The sequence below is a fragment of the Rhinolophus sinicus genome, chromosome 2, assembly GCF_057876585.1.
Source record: "Rhinolophus sinicus isolate RSI-liver-muscle chromosome 2, RSI-T2T, whole genome shotgun sequence".
NCBI classification, from domain to species: Eukaryota; Metazoa; Chordata; class Mammalia; order Chiroptera; family Rhinolophidae; genus Rhinolophus; species Rhinolophus sinicus.
In genome coordinates, this window is record NC_142502.1 from 119,651,035 (window position 1) to 119,678,632 (window position 27,598).

A 27,598-nucleotide genomic window follows, 5' to 3' on the forward strand; every position below is an offset into this window, starting at 1 on the left:
CCAACAGGCAACCCACAGCAAAGGATGTTTTTTCTGATCATTTTGCACTCATTAAATGCAGCTGTCACAACAGTGGATGCGAGGATGCATGCAAAAGTTTTCTGCCACGTCAAAATAAAGCTGAAAAGCTTTTTAGAAAAGAGCCGAAACCTTTGAAGCCTATTCTCAAGGAATATTGGAAATACCACCTTTTGTTGTTGACAATTGAAAGTGTTCCATTGCAACACAAATTAAATCTTGGCCCAGACGAAAGAAGCATCAGCCATCAAAATTTTGCCGCAGAAAGCATTTGGCCAACCAGTTGGGGTTCAATTGTACTATTCCTGGGTCTGAATGACCTAGAGGCTCCATACTCACCAGACTGGCTGGTCCCTGCTAATGGTTTTAATGGGGCGGATTAGTTCCCTGACTCTCAAATGTTATGAGAATGAAATAAGCGGACACCAACTACATACCCCATTAGAGAAGTAAAACAAACAAAGGGATTCTGGAGCCATAACACAAACCTACTGGATTAGACTCTCTAGGTGGAGGTGACGGCCTTCTGTGATTTTAGCACAGTCATAGAATCCATTTCACTGATCCCCAGACCTGCATGGAAACCAGCAAAAGGACTATATTCAGTAATGTGTTTCTTGATGTAGCACCTCCTGAACCTTCGTGCTGTTTACTAAGTGTCAGTCGTAACCTCTTGACCAGCTAAAAAGTGGACCCTGGCTTTTGCTCCTCTGAGAAGCCTTCCATCAATTTCCTCTGGGCTGGGTAATGGGGCCGTCAGCAGCGTTCCCTTCAGACCCATTGCCCACCTTAATTATGATCACAGTGGTGATCACTCTCTCCCTGTGATGGCATCATCTGCTCATGCATCCTCACCAGACTGGGATTTTGAGAGTAAAGACTGGGTTTATCATCATATGTGTTTGGCCTAACAGTGTAACGCAGGGCTTGGCCAAAAAAATGGTGAAGGACAGAAGGGAGGGAAGAAGGGAGGAAGGAGAGCAACAGCATCAGATGATTTCGAGGGGTGGGTGGGCACATCTTGCAGCCAGATGTTGCTTGTCCACATCAGGTAACACAGAGGCAGATGTTTCAGTCTCCCCGCCTCCAGCTCCTCTTACCTCTTGGCACACTTTGCAGGTTCCTGGGCACACGGCTAGTGATTATTGGTTAGGTAATAAGATAAACCCTTATCTCCTCTCTAGATGCTTCAAAACCAGATATTTCCCAGCTCTTGGTCTCCACCTTAGTTCCCCTTGGGACAAAGTCTAAAGGGGACAGGGGGATATTACTGGCTGAGTCCAGCCCCACGACCATAAAGCGGAGAAGAGCAGGGACAGTGGCTTGGTGATCTGCACTGTGAGAACCAAGTGGCTGAGCTGTCTGCTGTTCGGTTTTCTCTCCCATCACAAGACGTAATGCACATTGAAATGATCCAGAGCCAGCTGCACAAGCTATGGGTATGGTGATTCCATCCTCTTCACTGTGCAGTCTTCTGATACGGGATGATATCATGGGTGACAGCAAGGCAATAAAAATATAAGAAATTGAGATGCTCTCTCCACCGTGACGCCACACTGGTGAGGACATCCAAAGACCAGAGAGAAGGGATGAATTTAAAGGTGCCGTGGAGGGAAACCTAGAATTCTCCAGTGTTTCAGTTCCTGTAGTAGGCACTGACCGCGGAGCTGGAATGAGGTGTAAGGGAAATGGCTGAGGGGAAGAAAGTGCTGAGCCTGGAGTGTGTTTCACTGTCTTAGGTGAGCCCATGAGGGAGAAGGAGACCATTGTCGACACCAGGCTCTACCTGCCCCTGCAAAAGAATTCACTTACTGGTTGCTTTGTTTACACACCAGTATGCTGTGACTAGATTTTCTTATTAATTTGAATTTATTTGATCTACTTTATAAATTCTTTATCAACAAGTCAGGAAGCCTTGGTTGTGTGTCTGCTGTGTGCAAGAAACCTCTGTCAGAATGCCCCTCTGCCTGCTTGTTGCGTGGCTGGCTCCTTCTCTTCCTTCTACGACTCACCTAGAATGAATGTCTCCCTCCACAGAAGCAGCCCTTAACGATCCAATTTGAAGTTGGTCTCTTCTTCTCCATCATTTCTTATCTTAGACCTTGTTATTTTCCCTGCCTACAACACTAATTATAATTTATAATTAGTTCGTTTCCTGTTTGCTTATTTGCTTCCTCCTGAAGGTGTGGGCTTGTGTCTATACCCTGAGGCTAGCACAGTGCCTGGCACGTCATAGAGATGACAAATGAGCATGACAAAATAAATATGCATAATGCACATGATGAGATCTGCTCTTTTCTTAAAGACTTCATAATATTGGGAGGAGACATATATACAATTAAGTAACAAAATAAGACATTCAAGACAATTCCTTTTTAGAGAAACAACAATAGCTCTAATAGAAAGGGCAGTAGGTGACCTGAGCGATTGAGTCGGTAGGTTCCATTGTTCTTCAGTTTTGGAGAAGGATGAGCAGAGAAGCAGAGTCGGTTGGTAATAGTGGGTCTGTGGTAGAAAGAGGACCAGCATCCATCAACCTCTGAACAATTCTCTTCCTACTCACTGTGACTTTTTTGACCTCCAGTCAAAATGTGTGTGTGTGTGTGTGTGTGTGTGTGTAGCCTCCACCTGAATCAGCAGATAATTTTGGTGTCATGCAAGAAGACATGCATGATATTCGGTGAACAGCACTGTATCTTCTGGTCTGTCTCATTTTGTTTCCGTCCCCAACTGTTGCTCCCTGCAGCCAAGGGGACTGTGCTATGTCCTTCCTTATGCCTCTGTCAGCCTCGGGGGTGACAGTATCTTACACCCATCCTATAGGTGACATAGACAGTATTTAACCATATTATTCATTCATCTCTTAAGAGTTCTGTATATATACGTTTAATTTTAATAAGGAAGCATTCACAGTTCAGTATAATTGGAAACATTTTTGAGTATTTGCTGAAAACTCTGGAGGATAATCCAGACCACCTCGGGATGTGGTAAAACCAAGCCTGGATCTTAGCGTGCTAACAGTGCTTGCCTAGAAGGAGCCCCTGAACATGGGAGCTTACATGAGGGAAGTGCCCAGGTCCTGGAGTTAGGGCAGGCAACCACCTAGCATGGTGAGGACCACCCCAGACTCAGGAGGCTTTATAACTTATTTTTTCATTAATGAATGCTTCAGAAAGTACACTGTCCCTAATTCCCTTCTTTGAAAGATGGAAACTTTAATGTGCAGTTAATTAAATGTTGTGTTGATTTGCAAGCCCTGAGCTCTCAGAGGCCTCGGGGAGGTGGAGGCAAGTTTAGAAATCAAACAACTGGAGGACTGGCTGTCCCCGATCTGACCACAGAGCGAGCGGCATTGTTTGCTCCAGACGCCTGGGAGGCGTTCAAGGCGCCCCTGTGGCCCAGACCTGTGTTCTGGGCCTGGTGATGCCCATCCGGTGTGTTTACAGTGGAGAGGACCAGACCTGAGCTCTGAGCTCTGGGAGGAGGAGGCGGGCCCACCCTACCTCTCTCTGTGCCGCCTTGCTTTCAGAGGCATTCTTTTTTTCTTTTTTTCCCCCTAGTGCTTCCGTACTACTTTGTACTGAGAGGAGCTGTGTCATGCTGGAATTCTTTTCACAACAAACTAAAGAACCCAGCTGTGGCACTGGATGCAGCCCACGAAGCTGCAGGTTTCTTATGTGCAGACGTTTCTAGGGGAGCAGTTCAGCTGTTACGGTGGGCTTGCTGTGTAAAACCAGTCCCTGCTGGGCTGGGCGGCGTGTGCATCCAAACAAGGGTGGGTGAAGTGGACCCACTGTGGAAACTGAGGGAGAAGACAGCTTGCTGGAAATTCAAGTACTCAGGATCAGAGGATGAGTGGGGAAGGGCCACAGAGCTTACCTTCCCTCACTCCCATTTTATAGACAGGGAAATGTAGTCAAGAAATTCAGTAGCTTGATTTTGCAAGAGGAAGTAAGGTTTGCTCCAAATAACTAGCACCTGTTAACAGTGACAAACTTATCATCCATTTGGCCCTGGCTAAAGGCACAGCTTATGTAGTTACCAAATGACAACTTGCAGGGTTATCTGCCACCAGAGCACGTTTTCTTCAACTCCACGCCTGCCAAGAACAAAGTACCAATACCTGATTAAAATATGCTTGCTTATCATTTTGGCATCCGAGTTCCTTCCCTGTAACTCGTCTGTGTGGTCATCTTGTTTTGATGCCCTAAAGAGCTGGCAGATCCTCAGATTGACTTTGGAAAGTGTTGGCAGTGCTACTATATTCTTATTATGAATAAAAAATTTAAAACCAAGCTGATAAACATATTTTTTTTCACACTGAATTCATCAGGAATACATTAACATTTTCTAAAAGGTAAAGACAGAAAAAAATAAAAGAATTGAAAGGAGAAAATTAGGATGTATTTGGCCATTAGGCTCCCTGTTTCCATCAGCTCCTGTTGGTGAGCCAGAACTTTACCCCATGTAACTAACACTCGGGGGATTAGCCTATGGAATAATTATCACCCCTGATGAACAGGATAAGAGTTTGTTCCCGTGTGTGTGCAGAGCCATTCAGCCCAAGAAAGAAATCTGGAGTGAAAGCTCAGAGCATATTTTGCATAGGTCCTGTAAAAGGATCCAGGCAAAACAGGCTTTGCAACATTAGTTATGATCATATATGGAAAAAGCAGTTACTTCATGTGGTGACATATGGCTGAGTTGGTACCATGCCCAGGAATCTCAATGGCCCCCCCTTCCCCCACCGGCCCCAGAAGGGTGAGCCCTGGCTTCGTCCTTCGCCCCCATTGTCACCGGGACCAACAGCACAGGCAGCTTGTGGAGAGATCACCAGTAAAGTGAAATCCCACCCACGTGTGCCAAGACCAAAGCTGCTGTTGGGCTCTGGCAGTTGGCAGGTGCTACTGTCCCCGTCTGTGATAATAATTGTTCCTAAATCAGGGAAATTATGAATGGAGCCCAAACCCATCTGCTTAAAATTCAAGCACGGTAACATTTCATAGTAAACAACAATGACAAAAATGCAGGAACACTTTTATTGTAAGGGTGATTCCATCCTTAAATTATGGAAATTTAACCTTGTTCGGATAATAGTCTATTACCAGTAAATGCATTTCCAAAATTTCTAACATGGCCCAGCAAATAAATTGAGTTTTATTAGGGAAGAGACAGAGGACTGTGACCACTTGAGCACATGATATTCATTCATCCACTCATTCGTTTATCTGACCAATATTTGATTCAATTAAACGTCCCTGAGTACCAGCTCTGTACTCAGCATCAGGAACACAAAATAATCTTTACTTCCAAGGAGTCCAGTCTTGTGGGGAGGACAGAGACTTACAGCCAAGCTACTGAGTGGCACAAGCTTTAGTCCTGAGGAGACCTCCAAGGGAGTGAGAAACGCCTTGCAACTGGCCCACGAAGTTGGGGAGGACATATACGTAAGTGACACTGGGAGCTGGATGGAGGTGGGAGAGGGCAGTGCCTTTGAGACCCGCCCATCTAGTTGAGACTCTTGCCTCAGCTGCTTGCTATCTGTCTACAAATGATAGATTCTTTCAAGTCTTGGCTTCCTCACTCTTCAAACAAAGAGGGCAATGCATCCTGCAATGATGTTGTGAGGCTTCATTGGGAAATTTTATGGAAAGAGCTTGGGTGAGGGGGGTGCCCTGCTGGCAGGAAGTACTCAGAGGGTGTAGTATGGTATTACTGGGTGCCAGGCCTTGGAAGGCAGCCCCCGGGATGTGGTGGGTCTTCAGTAGGGGAAGACACTCTTAGGTTTGTGTTGCATAAAGAATACTTTGGAGACATTTTAGTAAATGAATTAGGGGAGGGACAGGTGGAGGGCAGTAAGGTGCAGGCTGCAAGACCACTAAGGTGGTGACTGAGGCGTGCTGGACAAGCAGTTCTAAAGGCCAGTCTTGAGCCAGGGAGAGGGACGGGAGAGGGAGGAATGAGTTATGACACATTTGGAAAGTGTGAGAGTGAGAGCGAGAGCTGCACAGAGACATAGAACAAGATGGGGGGATGTGAGTGATGAGGTTGATCGTGATGACACTGAGGTGAAGAATAGGGCAAGGAGTGGACTGAATGAAAAGGGTGTGAAGAGGAGGGCCACCTCCCATTTCACAGAGCTCTGTTGCAGGTGCAGGAAGGCAGTGATGATCCAAACACATGGATTCCTGTCCTCATGCCGCTTCCCACCAGGAGAGGAGCTTTGGCGGACTAAAGCCTTTTTCTCCAACTGTGGCCTGGGAGGTTTAATCTCTTGCTAGAGGCATTCCAGACAGACAGCTGGATGCGATGTGAGTAGAAGAGGCTCATCCTCCATATTGAAGCCACAGATGTTCTGCCTTCTGGTAGCACTTCTCTTGGCCTTGGCTATTCTCAGGAGACCAGCTCCAGGTTCTCCCACAAAAACCTGCTCCTGGGGAAATGCAAAGAATGTGATTCGAAGAAGAGTTGCCATTTCTTACAGGTTAGTGCAGACTCTTCCGTAGTCCAAACCAATGATTTCTGTAATGTGATTTTAGCCTATGTTCCTTCAGTATTTTGCAATGAACATTGATTGAGCACTCAGTATGGGGGAAGGGACTGGGCTGGAGGCCCGCAAGTGCTTTACCTCATCTAAACTCCACCATGAGATGTTATGAGAGCAGATAGTATTTGAGAATCTTTGTGCTATAGGTGAGGGCAGCTGCAGCTCAGACAGGTTAAATAACTGGTTCCTGATCACACAGCTAGTCATGGCTGGAGATGGTTTTTGAGCCTTGATCCTTGGATTCTGAGAACAGAACTCATTATATTATAGCTTATTGTCTCTTCCATATTTCTTGATTTTCAGTGATGTTATTTTCCACTCTTGTTGGGCACTTCAGCAAAGGAATAGGAGTTTTGGGGGAAGCTCAAGGAAGAAGTACTACTAGGTGGAGAGAGAGGCTAGGAGACAGAGGCTAGTACCAAGTTCATGGGCTATTTGTAAATCATCGTAGCCCTCTTCTCACTTTCAAGTAGCATCCTCCATGCACCTGGAATTTTTTCCTCTGAAACAGTGATGAGCAGCATGCAGTCCTCATGCTTTAGGAATACAACCCCTGAGCTAAGAATTTCAAGAACAAAAAACTTTGTCCAGGTTGTCGACCCCTTGGAACATGCGCTCATTTAAGTTCAAGCAGTAGCTGGACCTCTAGCAGTGGCTGACCCTGGCAGACAGGGGCCTAGGAACCCACCACTAGCCCAGAATGAGCTCTAGACAGGGGCTGACCCCAGAGATATGACATCTGAGGCCATGTGCATGTAGCTAGTGCCCCAGTTTGGGGTCAAGAGTCAAAGAGACACAGATCTTGCCACACACAACCTCAAGGAAGAATCCATCAAGATGTTTGTTCCCTTTTCACTATTTTATAAGTAGTTAGTGGAGAAGGCAACCCACACAGAAAGCATTTTGAACTCTTCCTTCCCTGTGCTGTCATTCTCCTTGGGACACTTCTAAATCCCCACCCAAAGGATAGGTGCCCCTCTGTCTCCTCCACAGCTTCAGCAACTAGAAATCAACCATGGATCTAACTTTTGTGTCCCTGTTCTGGGGTTGAACTCTGGTGCTTATATATCTCTAATTAGTTTACTCTTTAATATTTAATGATAAACCATTTCTCTCTAAAATCCTTCTGTTTATCCTCCCTTTTCACTAATTCTATTGCACAAAAATATGTTCAAAACATGAAAAATATGAAATTCTGCATTTCTTGCTATTTTTGGCCATTTCCCCTCCCCTTGCCTGCCTCCCCCCCCCCCCGCGGCCCCCAAAGCAGCCAATAAGTCCTTCATGAATATGGCAAAAATAAAGCAGTGTTTGAGGCTTGAGGATATTTTCAGATGCTGAAACATATTCTATATATGTGTATTATATATGTAACTCATCACAATATGTGGATAATAAACATTTTTATTTTTTCTGAATTGTATTTCATGCAAAAATCACATCATACTTTAATTTTTTTTAAATTAAAATTTATTGGGGTGACAATGGTTAGTAAACTTATATAGTTTTCAAGTGTACAATTCTGTAGTACCAAAGGAACAAGACAAACAAATAAAGAAACAAAAACTCATAGACACAGACAATAGTTTAGTGGTTACCAGAAGGTAACGGGGGAGAGGGGTGGTAGATGAGAGCAAAAGGGGTCAAATATATGGTGATGGAAGGAGAACTGACTCTGGGTGGTGAACACACAATATGATATATAGATGATGTATGAGAGAATCACAGTTTAATTATTTATTTTTTAAATTTATTGGGGTGACAATTGTTAGTAAAATTACATAGATTTCAGGTGTACAATTCTGCATTACATCATCTATAAATCCCATTGTGTGTTCACCACCCAGAGTCGGTTCTCCTTCCATCATCATATATTTGATCTCCCTTACCCTCATCTCCCACCCCCCACCCCAAGCTAAAGGAGTTTATCACCACCAAGCCAGTATTTTTTCTTTTTTTTAAAGATTTTATTGGGGTAGGGGGACAGGACTTTATTGGGGAACAGTGTGTACTTCCAGGACTTTTTCTAAGTCAAGTTGTTGTCCTTTCAATCTTAGTTGTGGAGGGCACAGCTCAGCTCCAGATCCAGTTGCCGTTGTTAGTTGCAGGGGGTACAGCCCACCATCCCTTGTGGGAGTCAAGGAGTCGAACAGGCAACCTTGTGGTTGAGAGCCCACTGGCCCATGTGGGAATCGAACTGGCAGCCTTCAGCATTAGGAGCACGGAGCTCCAACCTCCTGAGCCACCGGGATGGCCCCCATACTTTAAATTTTTAATGGCAAGTGTAAGAAGAGCTACTGGTGAAGAAAGGTCACTTCAAGTGGCCACCAGCTCTGGCAGAAGATGGTAGATTGTATTTGGATTCCAGAAAACAAGAGCTGCCTATGTCTATGGATTAGGAGGCAATAGGAAGGTGACTCACCCCACCCAACAGTGGAGGTGTGGCCCGTGCCTCCTGCCAATGAGAGAGGGTTCTTTTCCATCTCAGGGTCCTGGGCTTCATTTGACTGGAAGACAAGAGTGGTGGGAAAAGTGATGGTTAACAGAGGCAACCTAGATGAGCTTCCTCCTTGGTTTCATGCTCCAGAGGGCAGCGACAGGATTCTACTCTGTCCCTGGTCTGCATTCAGTGAATTCTCTTTCAGATACAATCTTAGCTCTAAGATTATATCCCAAAAATATTCTTATATGATGCACTTCTGCCTCCTTCTACCATTTCTGACAACTTTAGGTTAATAATCTGGGCCTGATATTATTAAATCAAATTCAAAGGTAAGTGAATGATGATGAGGGACACACAGATATCATTCTCATTGTGTGTGGCTTTCAGTTAGTTAACTAACGGGCTACTAAGAAGAAATATGGAAAGCATTCAAAAGGGAAGTTGGTAGTGATGCTTGCTTGTGAGGTCTGGATTACTGGATTGGCCTTTGTTTCCAGTTAGATTTTGAGAGGTCATTGTATCAGAGTTTCTCATGTGGGTCAAGAGCTAACTATGCTCCATCGTTCCCAGGTGTAAAGACCATCATGGTTTGTTAGGCTTCCTGTTTGAAGGAATGTTAGTGAGGGATTCGAGCCATGAGGTTGGTCAGGTGATGCTCACTGATGTGCTTAGCATGAATGGCACTCTGGGGGCTTGGCCTTCTATATGGACAGACACTGAGTCTATGGCTGACTGGGGTCACTGCTCAAATGGATGCTGTGACTTTCTTAGTAAGAGCATGGGCTGAAGGGAATTGGTGAGAACTCACCGGTCACTCACGATGGGCTGTGCCCTGCTTTGGCCTTTGAATTGCTTCTTTGTACAAGTGAACACATTTCTTATATATGGAAAAAAAATACAATTTAGACCCAAAGACCTGGAAACTTTGATATTAGCACCGCTGCAGGTTTTTAATCCCCTCAGGAGCAAGGATCATGACCTCCAATCTCTGTGTTTCATGTAGCATCTAATAAGTACCAGTGCTTGTAGGAGGCTCTATCCTAACAGGCATTTTCACACCCACTTTTACGCCAACCATCAGCCTGTGAGGAATGTGTGGTTGTTATTATCATGTTTATTGTGTAGCTGAAAAACTGAGACAGAGTGCAATTCAGCGGTTCTCTCAAGATCCCACAATTGGCAAGTGCTGAGCTGGCTTTTGGCCTTCGGCCTTTGAGCGCACACTCTACCCTCCTTCCCAAGATGACATTGAGGGGTCCTGGGGACAAAGTGAGAGGTGGGGGGACTTGACGCATTGCTTTCCTCATAAGCGGACCCCTTTGAGAGGATGGCAAGCCTCAGCCTGTCCAGAGAGATGACAATCTACAGAAATGGTGAAGCCTTCCACAGAAGGAAGCCACAGGCCTACTAATGTCCTTATAATCCTTTTTGTCAGGACCTCCTTTCTTTCTATGGAACCTAAATCCTTCTCACTCAAGTTTAAGCCACTAGCTCCTCACATCCTACTAGATGGGGATGAAGAACAGCTGGTTGCAATATTCTATGTGTAAATCCACAGTTCTTTGAGAAATTAACACACACACCCACCCGCACACACCCTTCCCCACCCCCCAACAGCCCAACTCCCCTACACGCCTTCACTGCAGTAGTAAAAAGCTCAGAGTTCTGCTTTTAGGATTATTTTTTTGTTCCTTTGAAAAATATTCCTTAGATTAAATATAAATTAACTTTCAATTTCTCAAAAATAATATTTCCTAGCTGATACAATTTCCATATGTATATTTGACAGTGAAATAGTGGGTCCTTAAATTATGGGGATTTGGAAGTCTTGCCAATAAACTTGAAATTAGGAATTAGAACATCTTCCTATAGAAAAGGAAAGTATCCGTGAACTTTAGAGTTATGGTATATTGTGTCTCTGAATCTTAAAACATTAAGAACTGGGCTTTTAAATTGGGAAAAACGTATGCATCATAGCAGGTTGTACTAAGTAAGAGGATAAGCTGCAGTGCTTGGCTCTGTCCTATTATTATTTCCATTATGGATTCCTTTTGTTTGTTTGTATGAGATTCTATTTGGAAAGGAGCCAGGACTCTCTAAGTAAACAGTTGACTTCCAGTTGGACAATGCCCAGAGCAGTGGGCATGGGTGGGAGGAGGTGAGGAGAGGGCGGCCCCACGGCAGTAGGAACCACTGGGATTAGAACAAAACCTTCCTGCTTCTTCTTAGCTGCCCCAACTGCTTCTACTCCTGGCGCCAGTCTTTATTATTAATATCACAACTATCAGCGCGATGCAGAAACATGAGGAAAATGAGAAAGCTTGTGGAGAGGCCCATAAGGTGAGTACAGATTTCTGGGGAAGGAAGTCACTTTGCTGCAAAGGAGAGAAGGTAAGAAGGATAAAGAGGAGAGAAGAAAGGGAGAGAGGAACAGAGAAGAACACAGAGAGAGGAAAGGTGTGAGAGGAAGGGGGAATGAGAGAGGCAGGCATACAGCTGTCAGTTTCTGGGAAAAGAAGCATTTCTGCTTTTAACAGTGACAACTCAAGGCAGAGGGGCATGAGGGCTGCTGAAAATCTGCTCAGTGGATTCAGCCCCACAAAGAGTTGGCAGTTCGTACCGCATCCCACCCCTCTCACCTTGCTCTCTGCCTAGGTAATGAAGGTGGGAATGGGGTCGCACAGTAGCCTGCACTCATCCATGTCCTTGACAGTTCCTACGTTCTCTCCATCCCTGTCCTGACAGAACTCGTTCAGGATCTCCTTAGCCTTCTCTCCCTCTAGCTCCATCCCACTTCTACTTCCTGTCCTCTGGGCCTGCGTAGCTGCTCTTGTCACACAGACAAGATGCCCCAAGCCTTTCATGCTCCAGCTTGTGGCCTGTGCTTGCCTCGCCAGCTGCCCTTTTCCTGCCACCCTGACCTTGAACCTGGTGCTTTGGCCACCCAGAAGCATTGGCGGTTTCCCCAAACCAACCAAGCTTCCTTAGGGCCATTCACATGCTGTTTCCTCCATCTGGACGGACTAGGAGCTCACAGAAGTGCCAGGCATGGGCTACGCTTTTACCCTCTGAGGTGGGCCCCAGCATCATCTCCATTTTCCGGAGAACTAAACTGAAGCCTAGAAAGGTTCACGGGCTCAAAGAAGTCTTGCTCAGGTGGAAAACTGTATTAGATAAGGAAAGCGAGAAAAAGACCCGACATACAGTTAGTGCCTACTATGTACCGGGCTACACTAGGCACAGATATGCGTTCCAGATCTAAAATGCTGTGATCTGAATGCCAAACTGTCATATTTTTCTAGAATAGAGATATCTGATCAATGTTTAGTTAGAGAAGAGATGTTCTGTCTTCTGCAGACTTTGTTTTTTAAGCCACAGCATTTTCTGGTGTGATAAGTGAAGGAGTTTGTCTCGCCTGTCTCTTTTCCCATTGTCAATCTTCTTTTTTGTTCCTTAGCTTGCAGCTGTTGTCTGTCTTTGAGTCACATGGAACCACTTGCAGGAAGAGCTCTAGAGAATTTGGGAAGAAAGAAGAGGGAGGAGAGACAAAAGGTGCATTTTTTGTTTTTTTTTTTCAAGAAGCAGGAAAACGTAAGGAAAATAAAGGTGTTCTCAAGTGTGTCGCCTGCAGCCTTGTCAGGTAACATTTCTTTAGATGGTTTTGTTTCCCTTCCCCCAGCTGGCTGTTTGTCAGTTTTTGACATCTTTTTGGGGACAGGGACATGAAAGTGAACTGCAGGTCAAAGCCAGGAATTAGGGGTTCTAAGATTTCAGGGTTCTAGGAATTAGGGGTCCTTTGTCTGATAGCCTCACTTCTTTGTGTCTGTGCTTTTAGAGGGAGCAGGTAAGGCCGGTTTACCATTCCAGTCACATCGTCCTCCCCTGGATGACAGTATCACACCTTCATCCATCCATTTACATTTCAAACTGTTACCCACCTGCTCTTGATTAATTATTTAGTAATGTTGGTCACTTGTGAGTTTTTCTGAGCTCATATTTTACGTAAAAGGGCCAATCTTTTTTTATCCAAATCTTCTTTCCCTGAATCCTTGTATAGTTTTCTAAATGAAATACTGTGTATTCTGTGTGAGCCACTGGCACCTGAGCTATCAACCTCCCTTCCTTGTTGCCGTTCACCTGGACGTGCAGGTCACAGGATCCGAGTCCGTGTGCCTGGCTTCTTACCTACTTGCCTCTGACCGTGGCCAACTTCTCATCACAGGAACTCCACTTTTTAATAAGTCAATGAAGGGGTTTGGAATGTACAGCCTCGAGGCCTCTCTTATCTTTAATTATTGATGGAGTCTATGAGAAGCAGTGGAAGGTACAGGGGCTTTAGAATTCAAGAGAGTTGGGGTGTCTCCCCTGACTCTGGCACTTATTTGCTTATGTGTGCGAGACATGGAGTAAGTTACATAATCTGTCTGAGACTTACTTTCTTTACTTCCACAATGGGTATGAAAACAGGTAGGTGGCAGGGTGTTGAGTAGAATGCATGAAGCAACACCAACAGCACATCCTGACTGTGGGCCCCGAGGTAGATGGTATACCAAGGATTTAATCTTGACCCTCTCAAACAATGCAAGTAGAGAGTCGGCATAAAAGCATCCCTCCAGAGCAGCAGGCAGTTTGTAATGATGATATCTTCACCCCATGTAAAATTCTTACCAAGACTGATGTGGAATGGTGGGAGAACTCCACAGTAAAACAACCTCCGTTCTCTGAGATGGGCACCTGGGGTCTGTCCTTTGAACCATTGAATTCCAATTCTAACACTTATTTTTTGCATGATTTTGAAAAAATTATTTAATTTTCCCAGGGCTCCATTTCATCATCTCCAAAATGGTCCCAATACTGTAGAGAAAATTAAATGCTAATGCAGTAAGCACCTGGCACATAGTAGGCAATCAACAAATGATCGTTCTTTCTTGACATCATGATAAATTAATATCTGTTCATAAATCAGCTCTGATCAATTCTCACAAAAAAGAAAAAAGAAGAAGGAAAGTTTAGATATTGCTATATTGTTACTCAAAGTATTATTAACTTTTAAAGAAAAGAGAGTGCAGCCTTCACCACATAAGAAAACTGGATCTACTGTTTTTTGGCAAGGAAAAAAAAAGCATGAAGACACTGACATTGATTCCTTGTGCATATTGTATCTCATTTCCCTGTTTTACAGTTTTCAGACACCAAAAGTCCATCTGTTTCTAAAGACCTTTCTAATTTCTACAAAAGTAAACACCGTCTAGCTACAGTAGTGCTGTTTCATTTGGCTGACTGAAGGCCCCTTTGTATGCTGTCCTGCTGGCGTGTGCACGAAGCCAGGATGCTGATTTATGGCTGCCTTTGCCCTGGCAGGTTAACCTCCATCACAGGTCACCCTGCTCTGTTAATTTCATCACAACCTTCCCCTGGCTCCTCGGTGGTGAAATCACAACAGAGAAGAACACGAAACTTGATGCACATTGCTCATTTACGTGCACGTGAAAAGAACAGCCAAGATGTCCTGGACCCTGGAGCCCTTCCTTCTTCAGTGTTTATTCAGTCCTGAATCCGTCTGAGAGCTACTGATCTAGCGCGCCCATTGACTGCACAGCGCACTCTATTATTTGATGGAGAGGCCTGTGCTTGAGAACATTAAAATTTTCACTTATTTTCCAGCCCAGGCCTTTTTTTTTGGGGTTTACTTTTGCTTATTCATTCTAAACTATACACTTCCTATTTCAGTTCAAATGTTCCCTTACTCTTGAGAGGCAGAGAGAGTAAACTTTGTGCTTTTCAGCACCTGGGGAAGCCTTCTTTAGGCCTCCTTCCTCCAGGTATGCATTGTAGCCCCCCAGCCCACCTCCCGGCTCTCCTTGGGCCAGGTCTCAGGTGCAGCTCAAATCTCCCTTTGAGATGGCAGGCACTTCAGTTATGGAAGTGTGGTTGGCACCTCTCAAGGCCTCCATTTCCTCAATGTGAAATACCAAGAATGATATCTTCCATGCCTACTTCCTATGAGTTGTTATGCAGATGAAATGGAATACCTGTTAAGGCTGGTGAAAGAAGAAAAGAGCACAAACATACAGGTGTTGAAAGAAATCCCTGCCAGCTAAATAATAGATGAGTTGGACTCCCAGGCCTGAAGCCGTCACAGGAGGAGGGGTGGAGGCCTGACCTCTGTCAAGTAACCTCCCATCCGTCATGGAAAATAATGGCAGGTGGAATGGCCAGGGTCCCGAGTGCCACCTGGCTGGAACCACTTCCCTGCCCCTTCCATTCTCTTTTTCTGGCCTGGTCGGCAGCATGATCCACTGTGCCAGCAGGCGATATCTTCAAGACTTGGCATCTAAATGTGCAGGGTGGATGCTGCCAACCTGGGCCATTGTAAGCAGCCGTCGTGCACTCACTGATCACCTAAGGGTTTTTCTGATTCATGCTGGGGAGCCATAGAGAATGCTGAACTTGTGTTTGGGATAACGCTTCTGGATGAAGGGAGGCCAGAAGCCTTTTTCAAATACTAATAATTTTTTGTATGTGTTTCCATGGCTGAATAAATTGTTTCTTGGGCCAGATCAAGGCAAAATCGTGAATCTTTGTCTTGGCTCCCATTTGTATTTTTATTAAATCTGTGGGAACTGTTACAATATCCAGACAAGATGGACAGTAGTAGGACTGACATTCAATCTTCATTTTGATGAGCATTTAAATGGGAGTGAGATTCTAACACTGTTCAAATGAGATTAATGATATAATAAATGCTAGCGTAATTGAGAAGGAATATAATGAACAGCCAAGGCTGGTTAAATGGAAATGTCATCAAGGGCCACATAGGTAGTGTGAGTTAGTACTATTGAGGATTAAGTTTGACTGTGCATAAATGAGACCCAGAGTAAGTGTAGCTTCAGCAAGATAAGAGGTTTATTTCCATTTTACATAAGAATCTGGAGGTAGATGGTCAAGGGTTCTGGTACTCTCCCCCTCCTCTCCTTTCTCTTTCTCCTCTGGAGTGATGGCGACTTTATTTGTGTAGCACACTAGCCTCCAGTGTTGTCCATTTTCCATCTGTTGCTCCTACTTCTTTCTTGTGGTTTCATGTCAGCTTCCATTCCCAGGGACACCTCTGGGTCCAAGATGACCGCTCTAGAGCTGCCCATGGTACCTGCATTCCTGCCAGTAAGAAAAAGAGATGGAGATACGACGAAGGGTAGATGCCTGTTGTTTATTAAGGAAGGTTCCCAGGAGCTCCTACACAACACTTTCACTTATATCCCATTGCCTGAGCCATAGTCACGTGGCCACACCTAGCTGTCTCTATTCTGCTGGCCAAGGACTATGGAAGAAGTGGTAAACATACTGGGGACCATTCGTAGTCTCTGCCATTCTCGGGACTTCTGGGAAGTGCCTTTTGCCTTCCCTTCATTTCCACATCTTTACTCCACTAAGATTGCTCAACAGCATCAAGTCTTTCATCAAGACAAGTGGACTTTCTTATGCTGTGACTTTCTCCAGGTCACCTATAGCATTCCTTGTGCTAGTTCTTTCCCCTCAGTAATCCCCCAACCCAGCCGAGCTGGAATCACAGTGATTCATCTCCCAGATAGCATTTCTTTCTGTTGTCCATATTCACAGAGGGCTGTAACTATTATAGCAGCCAACATTACTGAAGCTTACTACACACCAGCTGTTATAATTATGGTTTTATAGTCTTTTTCTCATTTAGTCACCAGGATAGCCCTAGGAGATAAGTGCTCTTAATAGAAATGAGGACTGAAGCCAGGATACATGCTAGTGTGCTTGTACTGCCTAGCTCTGGGGCTAACCATTATGTAACACTGTCTCTCCTTTACTCTGTGTGATCTCTAGGTAGGGCCAGTCACAGAGATGATTCCTGTGGAGGAGGCACATTTCTCTGGGTCCTGGCTCTCAGAGTATGTGCGTATGAGACATGGTGATGAGGTGGAAGAAGCTAGACTAAATTCTCAAATGAAGAGTAGGCAATCTGGTAAGTTCCATAAGAGGGGAAAGTAGTCAACTTTTGCTGTAGGCATTCAGGAGATGTAATGTGAAGGCGTTAGAAGGGGCACTGTAAAATGAGTTAATTACTTTACACTAGCTGGATATTCTTTCCTGTGGCATAGCTGGAAGCTGTCACCAGTCCCATTCCAGTACAGATAAAGTCATTTCCCTATGGGGGGCCAAGTGTCAGTGGGGCTCCTGCCCTTAAAGATCTGGCCAGACTTGACTGGAATCCTCACTCCATGGTCTCACCGAACCCAGACTCCTTCCTGCAATGGCTTTTTCTTAGCACCTTAAGCCTCTTTTTTGCTTCAGTCCCCGAATGCTACCTTCCTAGTCCACATCAATGTTTTTATCAAAGGTCACTCTTGCACATGTCACTTCTGAGTTTAGTAGCTTTATCAAAGACAAAGGGGGTTTCCTAGGCAGGTCCTAGCTCAGGGAAGGAGGTCTGCTGTCCCACACAACTTGACGTTTTTCCTCCTCTTCCAGAGTAACTTCAGCTGTATTTGTCTAACACACGATTCCTTCACATTTGTGAATTTATAGCCAAACTCTAATTAAAGTGTTTTTCTTACCAATCACTGATTCCTCATGCTATAAGAGATTCTGGAGAATTAAAGTTTTCTTGTTACTCTTGATGTTTTGGTGGCTATATTGATAGAGCAGGAATTAATCTGTAACTTCAGGTAAGAAAGAGATCACATGATGCTCCTGGAAGCTGATGATGAAAAAGCCTTTGCCCCTCCAGTGGGTCTGAAAGACACGGTCTTGGGATCACAGTGAGCTCATTGTCCTTGAAGTAGCAGGATTTTCTTCAACCTTCAAAAGTCGCACTCACTAACAGTTTTGAAGATGGTTGTAAGAAAAACCGCTCCACAGTGTAAGAGTTTGGACATTAGTGGAAGTGGTAGACATGCCTAGCGCTTTCCATATCTGGTGTCTCTTCATTCCTGAGCATGCGAGAAGACTCAAGCAGCCCTGAAAGTGGTAGGAGACCATGAGACTCATACTGCTCAGTGGGCTCTGAGCGAAGAGATGGCTCATTTGTGGTCTGAAGCAGATGGCTCATTTTTGGTCCTGTGAGCCATGTGTGGAAATGATAGTATTGTAAGACTGGAGGAGCCTGGATCCCTGAGACACTAGATGGTTGAGTGACCTGCGTTGACTTTGCATGCACAAGATATAAGCTTCTATTAGGTGATGGGTACTGAATGGAAACTCTAACAGACAGAATAGCCCCTGCTATTTTGGCCTTTCTTTGTTACCATAGTATAGCACTGCATGTCCCAACAAATACAGATAACAATGAATGTATAGATTTTACTCAGCTCTACCACTGAGATGCTCTTGGAGGTCTAATAGATTCCAAAGGTTTGATGGTCAGGGAATGTTTGGGAATTAGAAGAAATTAAGGATTTTCTGTATCCTTTACTTATTTATTTATTTTTTTCTTAAGCGTCCCTCATTTCAAAGAGACTGGGTGATAGGGTGACAGGTACTCAATAGAAACACCAATAAACAAAATTGGAGAGAAGCATTTGGTAGGATGATTACCCAACCCCCCTCAAGCCTCTGCTTGCCTAATTGATATGCTGTTCTGGAACAATTCTGCCTGACGTGGGTGCTCCATGGGCTAGGGAAAAGGAGAGTGTGGTACTGAATCTGTATACTACCATACCACCTTTCACAGCAGCCAAGAATCTAGACTCTGTTTCCATTAATAGTCACCAAACATAAAAATTAAACACATAACGTACCAAACTAGAAAATCCCTGGAGGATACTCTGTATCCATTCTGTTCAAGTCTGCAATCTGTTTTGAATATTGACAAAGTGGGACTACTGCTTAGAGAAGTGGGAGAGGGGCAGGTCACCCCATAGATGATTAGGGTAGCAGCGAATTCACATATTTTGCTCTTGAAAGCTTAAAGAATGCCTAATACAGTGTCTATTACAGCACTAAGTCAATATTTATTGATTAAATAGTGAGTATGAGTTAAGAATGAACATGTCAATTACCAGTAGAGATTGTTGTTTAGAAACTTATTCGGGTTATGGAGAAAAAGTGCGTGAATCCCTGTCAATACTATCTCCTCCAGCACAGTTCACCCACTGCCACATAGAATGGCAAGATCTGAGATGCCTCCACCTACATACGTTGTGTGGGACTCTGCTTGATGATTCCAGTTTAATTCTCTGTCCTGTATTCGCTGTGCTATTCCTGGGGAGAGAGACAATGCAGCCACAAAGGAGCAGCTGGCTACATCTGCCTCCATCCTTTCTAGTGATGAGCCAATCTGCTGGTGAAAGTGCATGTGAGCAATTCTAACCACATGTGCTGCTTCTAGAAAACCCCTTTATATAGAAGGAAGCATGAAAGTAACAATGGGATATAAGAGGATGTACTTCATTAAAAAGGAAACCTCTCTAACTGCCGGACAAAGAGCCAGAGGTTCCGTCTAACCACATTTCACCCCTCTAATCTGACTTATGAAGTTTCATCTTCAGAGATGTAGAGGGCCCTCTTGAGCTGATAGCTCTCAGAGGGGGAAAGTTTGCTCCCTCAACAAGGAGCTTTAGGTGCTGCCCGTGTGTTCAGTGTTCTTGTCTCTGGCAGGTGAATTCTCACAGGTTCCCAGGGCTGTTATACCAGTTCTCCAGGTGGGTGAGTTGCCAACATTTACTTGGGTTATTGAGAAAGGAGAGAACAAGTGAAATCATTCTACATTTTTCTTCCGAGGATGCTCTCCAGGAAGATCCTAGTTAGCCTGACTCAGAGAGCAACAGCCTGTCATAAGCCTGTTACCCTTGAGAATGTCTTCTTTCTTCTGTAATATCTTGTGATGGTCACGTTTCCCACTGCTGTGACTTCCTATCTGCTTTTGAAATAAATGACTAGTATCTAAAGTTATTCTAGCATTGACTATGGGGGTCTCAGGATTTCCATGACTAGTTTTCTTAAAGATGAGTACTGGGAAGAGTTTGGCAGCAAGCTATGATGAGGAAGGAGCACTAGAATGCGAGTCCAAAGGAATTGTAAACAGGGGAAAGTTTTTCACCTTTCTGAACCTTATTCTCGTCAACTCTAAATAAGCGAGTGGACTAAAGATTTTTCTAATTACCAAGTCCTATGAGTCCTAAGAAACTGCTCCAGAGGTGAAAACACATATTGGCCAACGTATATCTGTACACTCCTCCCTCATGCTTTTGTAGACTAGTTTGAGAGAGTTCTGAGTTCATCTAGTAATTGCACTATCTTAATTTCATATTGAAGACACAATTTCAACAACTTAACCATAAGACTCGCACACTGGCTGACTTCCAGACTTCTCCTAACAAAGCAGATTAATTAATCCAGACAATTACTGTCAAGCCTCCATATCACAAAGCAAAGGAGCAAGGCTGGAAATTCTCTGAGAAATTTGTTTTTATGTACAGCTGATATGGTTAATTTGAGAGACCTCAGTGGGATATTTTCATTAATGATTTCAGTAACTATTACATTTTGATACTGTTGGTTGGGTAGAAATCTATTAAAACTATTAAGTTTTGGTCAATTTACCAATGGGAAGGATGAGCATTAAGCATTATTCTAGCTTTTTTTTTTTTTCCTTCTAGAACTACAGCAATTAGAGAAATCATATCATGAGACTGGGAAAAATTAATCAGCCAATCCCAGCCCAAAAGTAGTCGAAAAGCAAACCGTTAATACACTTCAAATCAAACAGAGGCTTACTGATATGCAATGTGTTATATAGCATGGCTTATGAAATGAAACAGACAGGATATAAAATTTCCATATACATATCCTTCAACAAGGACTTTTGCTATGCATGGCTCCAGGACCTTGATAAAATTGAGAGGTGACCAGTAGCTCTATAAATAGAGCAAGTAGGGACAATTAGATTCTCAGGGCACATCCTCATATCTCTTTCACTCACTTCAGACTCACAGTTTTAGATTTTCTCTTTATAATTTCATGTTTATCATCCACAGAGGAGGCTGAATACAGCATTTTGACAGAGGAATCTGAAATAGCTACAATTCTAGATTCTGTTCATTTTTCTTGACTATAGAAATGCCTTAGTTTTTACTTTGATTACTGTCACATTGGTCAAGCTTTTTTTTTTTTTTAATTGAGGATATACATTTTGTTGAAAAGTCAATCCCCAAATTCATGTTGCTGAGGTACCTTTCAAATGTTCAAGTTATAGATGGCTTAATTTATATACTTTACTCCAAAGTGAAAATTCTGGCATTCTCATTAGCTTTCTCACAAAACAAGCCTCCTCACAAAAAAAAACCAGAAAAAAAAGAAAAAAAAAACAAAAAACCGCTTCCCTACCACACATGAAAACCAAATTTTATGAGGATCCAAGACCAGCCAGGAAACTTTAGCAAAGACTAGTTTTCAGAATGGCAAATCTTAGTTGTACAAAGGACATTGCTAAACTTCTGGGTTGGAAGGTATCCTGATCTACCTAATTCTATTTATGAAACTGCATATGTTCTTTGAAACTCCATTTAGATCCAGCTCTTTCAGCTAGAGATGGAAACCATATGTGTGTCTAAGGCCCGTATGTTTGGCCTTGGAGAGGAGAGCCTTAGATTTTGTTTTGATTTCCAACTCAGCATCCTTTTCAGATTTGGAGGCGTCCTGGGTACATCCTTGACCCTCTGTGTCATGCAGCAATATTTTTATTATCTATTGTTCTTCTTAGATGAATCCCATTTCCATATACTTAAAAAGGTGTTGTGGCCTTTCATTTTCAAAAGGTTGTTCTAAGGAAAACAGAGATTTGAAGTAACATTGGGGAAAATTCAGGCTTACAATCTTATACTACTTAAACAAAATAGTATTTTGTTTATTGTGTATTTGAATACATTAGGTCTTCTTTTTTCCTAGATTCATTATTTCTTTTGTGTAGTGTGGACTTTGGCTTTTCTGAAGACGTATCCCAAAATTGTGGGTGTACCCCAGTGTGAAGATGGCTGGTTGTCCACCAAATCTATTTCCCACTCTTTCAAGGTAATAATTTAGTTTTAGTTGGGCATGTGGCCTCTCAGCTAGGGACTATGTTTCAAGCCTCACTTGCAGACATGTGTTTAATTCTTGCCAATGAAATGTGAGCCAAAGTGATAGGAGACATTTCTAGGCCTACACATAACCTTTCCCTTTGCTTGGTACTAAAATACAGAACAGCCCACAACAGGCTTTGAACATGAAGGTGATGGCAGTATCCTGGGGGACGGTGGAGAAACAGGATGGAAGGAACTTCAGTCCTTTAATGTCTGCAAGGAGCAGAGCTGCCTGCCGGCCCACCCTGGACCACTGGGTTAGAAGGAAAACAAGCTTCTTTGTCCTTAAAATTACCTTTTTACCCTAAAATATGTATAAACTTCTGGGCTCATGCATCATAATTTAAGGAAAAGAACTCCTTTTCTGCGTGGAACCAAGAGAGGGTCTTTGGCTGAGCTGTGCTGTGTTCAACAGGAAATCAGTTTTCTGAGCAAAAATATATATTGATCCATTCAGGAAAAAAATGGCACATCTGGTTACTTGGCCTCATGGTATTTAGCGTCAGAAGGAATGTTTATTCAACATAGAAACTCTTTATTCATGTATTTTGTTGGGTGATCATTTAAATCTCTATTAATGAAATTTTTAAAATTAGGTTAAGGACAGAGGTAATCACTGTATAAAACTATCTTTTTAGTGAGAATGCAGATAGCTAAAAATGAGGAGCTAAGTGCATAAGATTTTCCTGGAAGCATGATGGACAGGGAGCTCTTCTCACTTGCTCACCTCTCTAGGGGGTGGGCTTTGGTACCTAACACCTGGGCTTTGGCAGGTGAAATCCCGTGGGACCTTGGTGTGTGTGTGTGTGTGTGTGTGTGTGTGTGTGTGTGTGTGTGTGTGTGATTTTACCTGGCTTCATCTCAGTTCCCTCAGCTATAAAATGGCAATGATGATGCCCACCTCATTCACTTTTCTGCTTGATAGGTCATTGAAATAATATCTATATGTTATCTGACATAATAAATAATGATTTACATGCGTTGGTTGATGGCAGGTTCTTACAGGTTCTCATTGCTGATGTCAGTTACCAGGTGTGGGTTGTGAGGGCAGAGCTGGAGACCTCTGTTTCCATGAGAGTGAATGAGGCACCGCTGGGCTTACAGATTGGCTTCCATCTGATTTAGTCAAGATTTAGAAGAACCAAGACATGCCGTGGCTTTGAAAGATCTTGAAAAATTAAGATGTTTTTCAGCATAACAGAAAAAAGTTCTCTGTCTCTATTTTTTCATTTTTCACATTATTTCAAGATTTTTTATTTGACTCTATGCATTGTATTTGATTAATATGATGTAGTTCAAGGAAATGTTTGAATAAACAAATACACTGTTCAGTGGGCCTGTTAGTAGTGCTTGGGGGATGTTTATAATGGTATTGAATATTGGAAAAAAAGCACTGTTTGGGTGTTTTTTAGACAAATTTCACATGTCTTTGTTGTTGTTGTTGCATTGTATAGTTTAATAGGTGGTGCAGTACAATAGAGGGCTTTTTGCAAAGCCTGGTAAGTAGTAAGAAACAATAACCTATGATGATAAAGATAGTTACGGCTGTGATGAAATTTCTATTTAGTCTTCCACGTACTTTGATTTTGAAGACAAATCATCATGACTGGGCTTAAGCCCATCTTAAACCTGCTTTAGGAATGGTTTTCAATTACAGTCTCTAGACCATCTGAGAATCATTGAGTAGGAGGCCTGGAATTATGTCAGGTGTGGTTTTAGAAAATTGATTGATTGAGAAGTTTGGCAATAGTCGAAATGAGCATCCTCAAATTATAGTGGGCTCAATAATTGATTTGGGCAGTCAAATGATCAAGGTAGAAAAGTTGATGAATTGATTTACTACAGTAAACAGAGTGAATTAAAAAGTTGAACGAAATGAATGAGTGGCTGGGCCCAGTTTGCTGGTTGTATGTAGATATTTCTACTTTGTGGTCTACTGTTTTCATGAATTTATACGTGAAATAGCTGTGTCTGTATACAAAAAATAAAGTAGATGAAGTAATTACATGGAATTCAACTTCCCACTCTTTACCCATCACCTGACTAATTTACATTAATGATTCATAATAGTAAATAAAAATTGATACTGAATTATCTGAGTACAGAATTGAGTATATGAATTTGCAAAACTATAAGTATACACAGCAAAGAATTTATTCATTTGGTAAGACTAAGGCAAACACTGTAGGTATATCATGCATGGAGCAGTTGGTTTCTTTGGCTCTGTGGATACCAGCTGTATCCAAAACCTGAGCAACCATCTGGTACATATCTGTCATTTGCCTTCAAGGAGGAAACAGCAGTGTGAAAGAGAGGTAGATTGGTGCATTGCTATTATTATTCCAGGTAAGACAACTTGAGTTATATGCCCTCCTATTGTAGGTCAAGAATGCCATCATCCTATTTGAAGGATATGTCTCTGAGTTTTTGTCCTATAGCTCAGGCTGCCCTTTCTGAGTCTCTCATCTCTTAAATGTTGGGTTTCATCATGATAGCTTCTGGGCCAATGGAATTTTTTTCATTAGATGCCCATCCTAGGAAATCTCATCCATTCCTGCGGCTTGTGTTTGATTTAGTCTGCACAACTGCACCCTCCAGTGCAGAGCTTCCTCCTAAACTTCAGATGCATCTTCAGATTCACTTATTTATTAACATCTCCATTTGAATGTCTCAGGGCCCCTCACATTCAAAATGTATAAATCTGACTATCACTTATTTTCACTTTCCTTTCTATATCTGCATCTCCAATTCTATCTAGGTGCCCAAGACTCCCCTTCTCTCAACTCCTCCCCACAATCAATCAATCAATCAATCAATCAATCACTCACTCACTCACTCACTCTTCAGTCAAATATCCATCACCTCTGGCATCATTTTATTTCATGCCACCATCATTTCCCAACTAGCCTTTCAAATTTCCCATGTTTCCTCCTGCTGGAAGAGTCATGCAATTCTCCTGCCCATACTTGGCCTTCATTGCATTTACCGTATTTTACCATGTATAATGTGCACCAATGTTTTTGGGCCAAACATTCAGGGGAAAAAAATCTTTCCTTTTAATTTTCTAATTCAAAGTTTTACTTGTTTACATTTAGGTACTTGTTTTTTGTATTATAAATGAATTTTAGCATTTATTTTCTAATATATTATGGTACAAGAAATTTTATGTGACAAATAATTACAAAACACAAGAACAGAAACAGGTACAAGAAATTTTATGCACCAGTAACAAATTTATGATATTTATACATCATAGAAGGCCAAGAACTCTTCGTTGTTGCAAGTTTATCATAAGGTCAACAAAATTGATTATCATATTCTATAGTATTATTTTGCATATGGATATTGTTATTGATTTCTGGAATTATGCTTTTAACTCATACGCATAAATAAAATAATTAAAAACATTTATGTAGATATGGAATTAGTACTACCCATGTATAATGCACATCCTTATTTTTCCCTCACAAATTTGGGCAAAAATTGCACATTATACATGGCAAATTATGTTATCTTTGTTTGTGGTTCAGTTCTTGTCTGTGTGATGCTTGTCTCTTCCTGTAAATGGAGCTCCATGAGAGCATGCACTGGGCCCATTTTTTGTTCGCACTGTCTGAATACCTAGCATAGAGTACAAGTTCAGTTCATATTTATTAAATGAATAATTGAATCACCCTGGCTTCTTGTTACAGCCTCATCACCAATCTCTCTCGGGTCTTGCTCTTCTCTACTCCATTTGCCATGTTGCAAAACAGAATGAACATTTTAAAGCACATCTCAGCATGCCATGTCCCTACATATCTTTCAATGCTTCATAAAGTCTGAACCTCTCTATGTACCTCAACCTTTCATGATTTGGTCCCCACCAATGTCTCCAGTCTCATTTCTTTTATTTTTGCTGTTTGCCTCCCTCCTGTCTCTCATTTCCATCTTCTTCCTACTCCAAACCCTCCTAGCCTTGCTAACTCATCCTCCTCCTTTAGGTCTCAACTTAAACGTCACCTGTCAGGAATCTTTTTGTGACTTTTAAAGGTGCTTCATGACCCTGCTTTGTGCCTCTACAGTAATTTGCATCCTGAATTATAACCTGGGACTGTTAAATTCTCTCTCCACTGTACTCTAGAGGGTAGAGTTCAGTGCCTGGGACAAAGTAGGTGATCAACACTTGGGACTAAGTGTTCATAGCTCATAGCAAGGGGATGCGTGGTGCTTTTGTGGTCCAGGGCTCTGTTTCAGAGTGATGGCAAGTTAGGACTAGTGTAGACTTATGGCCACCTTGGGTCAGTGGGTCCTAGAAAATTTCCTCTTAACCTAACTGGATTCTTCTGATCCTGTTGGGATGCCCACAGTAATAATTAATAAGAGAGAGGGTGAGAAGTAAGGGGAAAGTAATAAGTGTACAATGAGGAAGGAGGAGTGAGGGTGAAGACTAGATAAAAATATATAGCAACAGCACAAAAGACAGTGATAAAGAGCCAGCAGTGTTATCACTCATTATATTCTGAGTGATTTGTAATCTAAATCATTTCACAATGACAACATTATTGTGTGACAGAGTTCCCTGACTTTGTTTCATTGGGATGTGATTGTTATATGGAAATGGTAAAATTCTTTTGTACATTTGGCGATATTAATCTTATTTTTATTTTTATTTTTTTAAGATTTTATTGGGGAAGGGGAACAGGACTTTGTTGGGGAACAGTTTGTACTTCCAGGACTTTTTTCCAAGTCAAGTTGTTGTCCTTTCAGTCTTAGTTGTGGAGGGCGCAGCTCAGCTCCTGGTCCAGTTGCCGTTGCTAGTTGCAGGGGGTGCAGCCCACCATCCCTTGCGTGAGTCGAACCGGCAACCTTGTGGTTGTGAGCCTGCACTCCAACCAACTGAGCCATCCGGGAAGCAGCTCAGCTCAAGGTGCTGTGTTCAATCTTAGTTGCAGGGGGCAGAGCCCACAATCCCTTGCGGGACTCAAGGAATTGAACTGGCAACCTTGTGGTTGAGAGTCCACTGGCCCATGTGGGAATTGAACCAGCAGCCTTTGGAGTTAGGAGCATGGAGCTCTAACCGCCTGAGCCACCGGGCCAGCCCGGGGATATTAATCTTAATTGTAATTATTATTCTAGTTCTTAATTCTAATTCTGGCAAATCACAGAACTGCCTGTTGTCTCTGTTCTTTCATTTTTCTCACGCAGCTTAGTCAGAGTTGGGTTTTCAGTGATAACTTGCCCTTCTGGCACTCAGGTTAATTTTTAGAGAAGCTCAAGCTTGGTTAATATTTAAAAATTTGAAGTATAATGCACTAGGACTCCTTTTATCACTTATTTTTAACTTACAGGAAATTGTGCCACTTAACTGAAATTTCCATGCGTAGTCAGAGCCTAAACTAAAACTGTTTTTAGGAACTTAATATGAACTAAAATGAGCTAACTCATTTCAGATACTATTCAGGATATTATTTGTAATTTATGAATAACATTTCAGAGTTTTTCTAGTTATTAGTAAATCAAAAT

General features: G+C 42.7%; 1 protein-coding gene across 38 annotated transcripts in view; it reads left to right on the plus strand.

Moving 5' to 3' along the window:
* The window catches only part of LOC109458236 (uncharacterized), a 136,981-nt gene that overhangs the window by 76,117 nt on the left and 33,266 nt on the right, over window positions 1–27,598 (plus strand). For 14 of the 38 annotated variants that reach the window (XM_088795986.1, XM_088795989.1, XM_088795977.1 and 11 more), the window contains 5 exons: window positions 5,333–5,465; window positions 6,170–6,502; window positions 11,238–11,348; window positions 12,466–12,648; window positions 14,370–15,586. The exons of 2 other annotated variants lie outside the window; for them this stretch is intronic. In XM_088795986.1, the coding sequence (XP_088652112.1) occupies window positions 6,369–6,502; window positions 11,238–11,348; window positions 12,466–12,648; window positions 14,370–14,562 (621 nt within the window). In that variant the 5' untranslated portion in view covers window positions 5,333–5,465; window positions 6,170–6,368 and the 3' untranslated portion in view covers window positions 14,563–15,586. Of the gene's footprint in view, window positions 1–7; window positions 4,314–5,332; window positions 5,466–6,169; window positions 6,503–11,237; window positions 11,349–12,465; window positions 12,649–14,190; window positions 15,587–16,859; window positions 16,999–21,942; window positions 23,234–27,598 lie in introns of those variants that run through there. 22 more of the 38 variants (XR_016020412.1, XR_016020416.1, XR_016020415.1 and 19 more) reach the window with 15 other exon arrangements.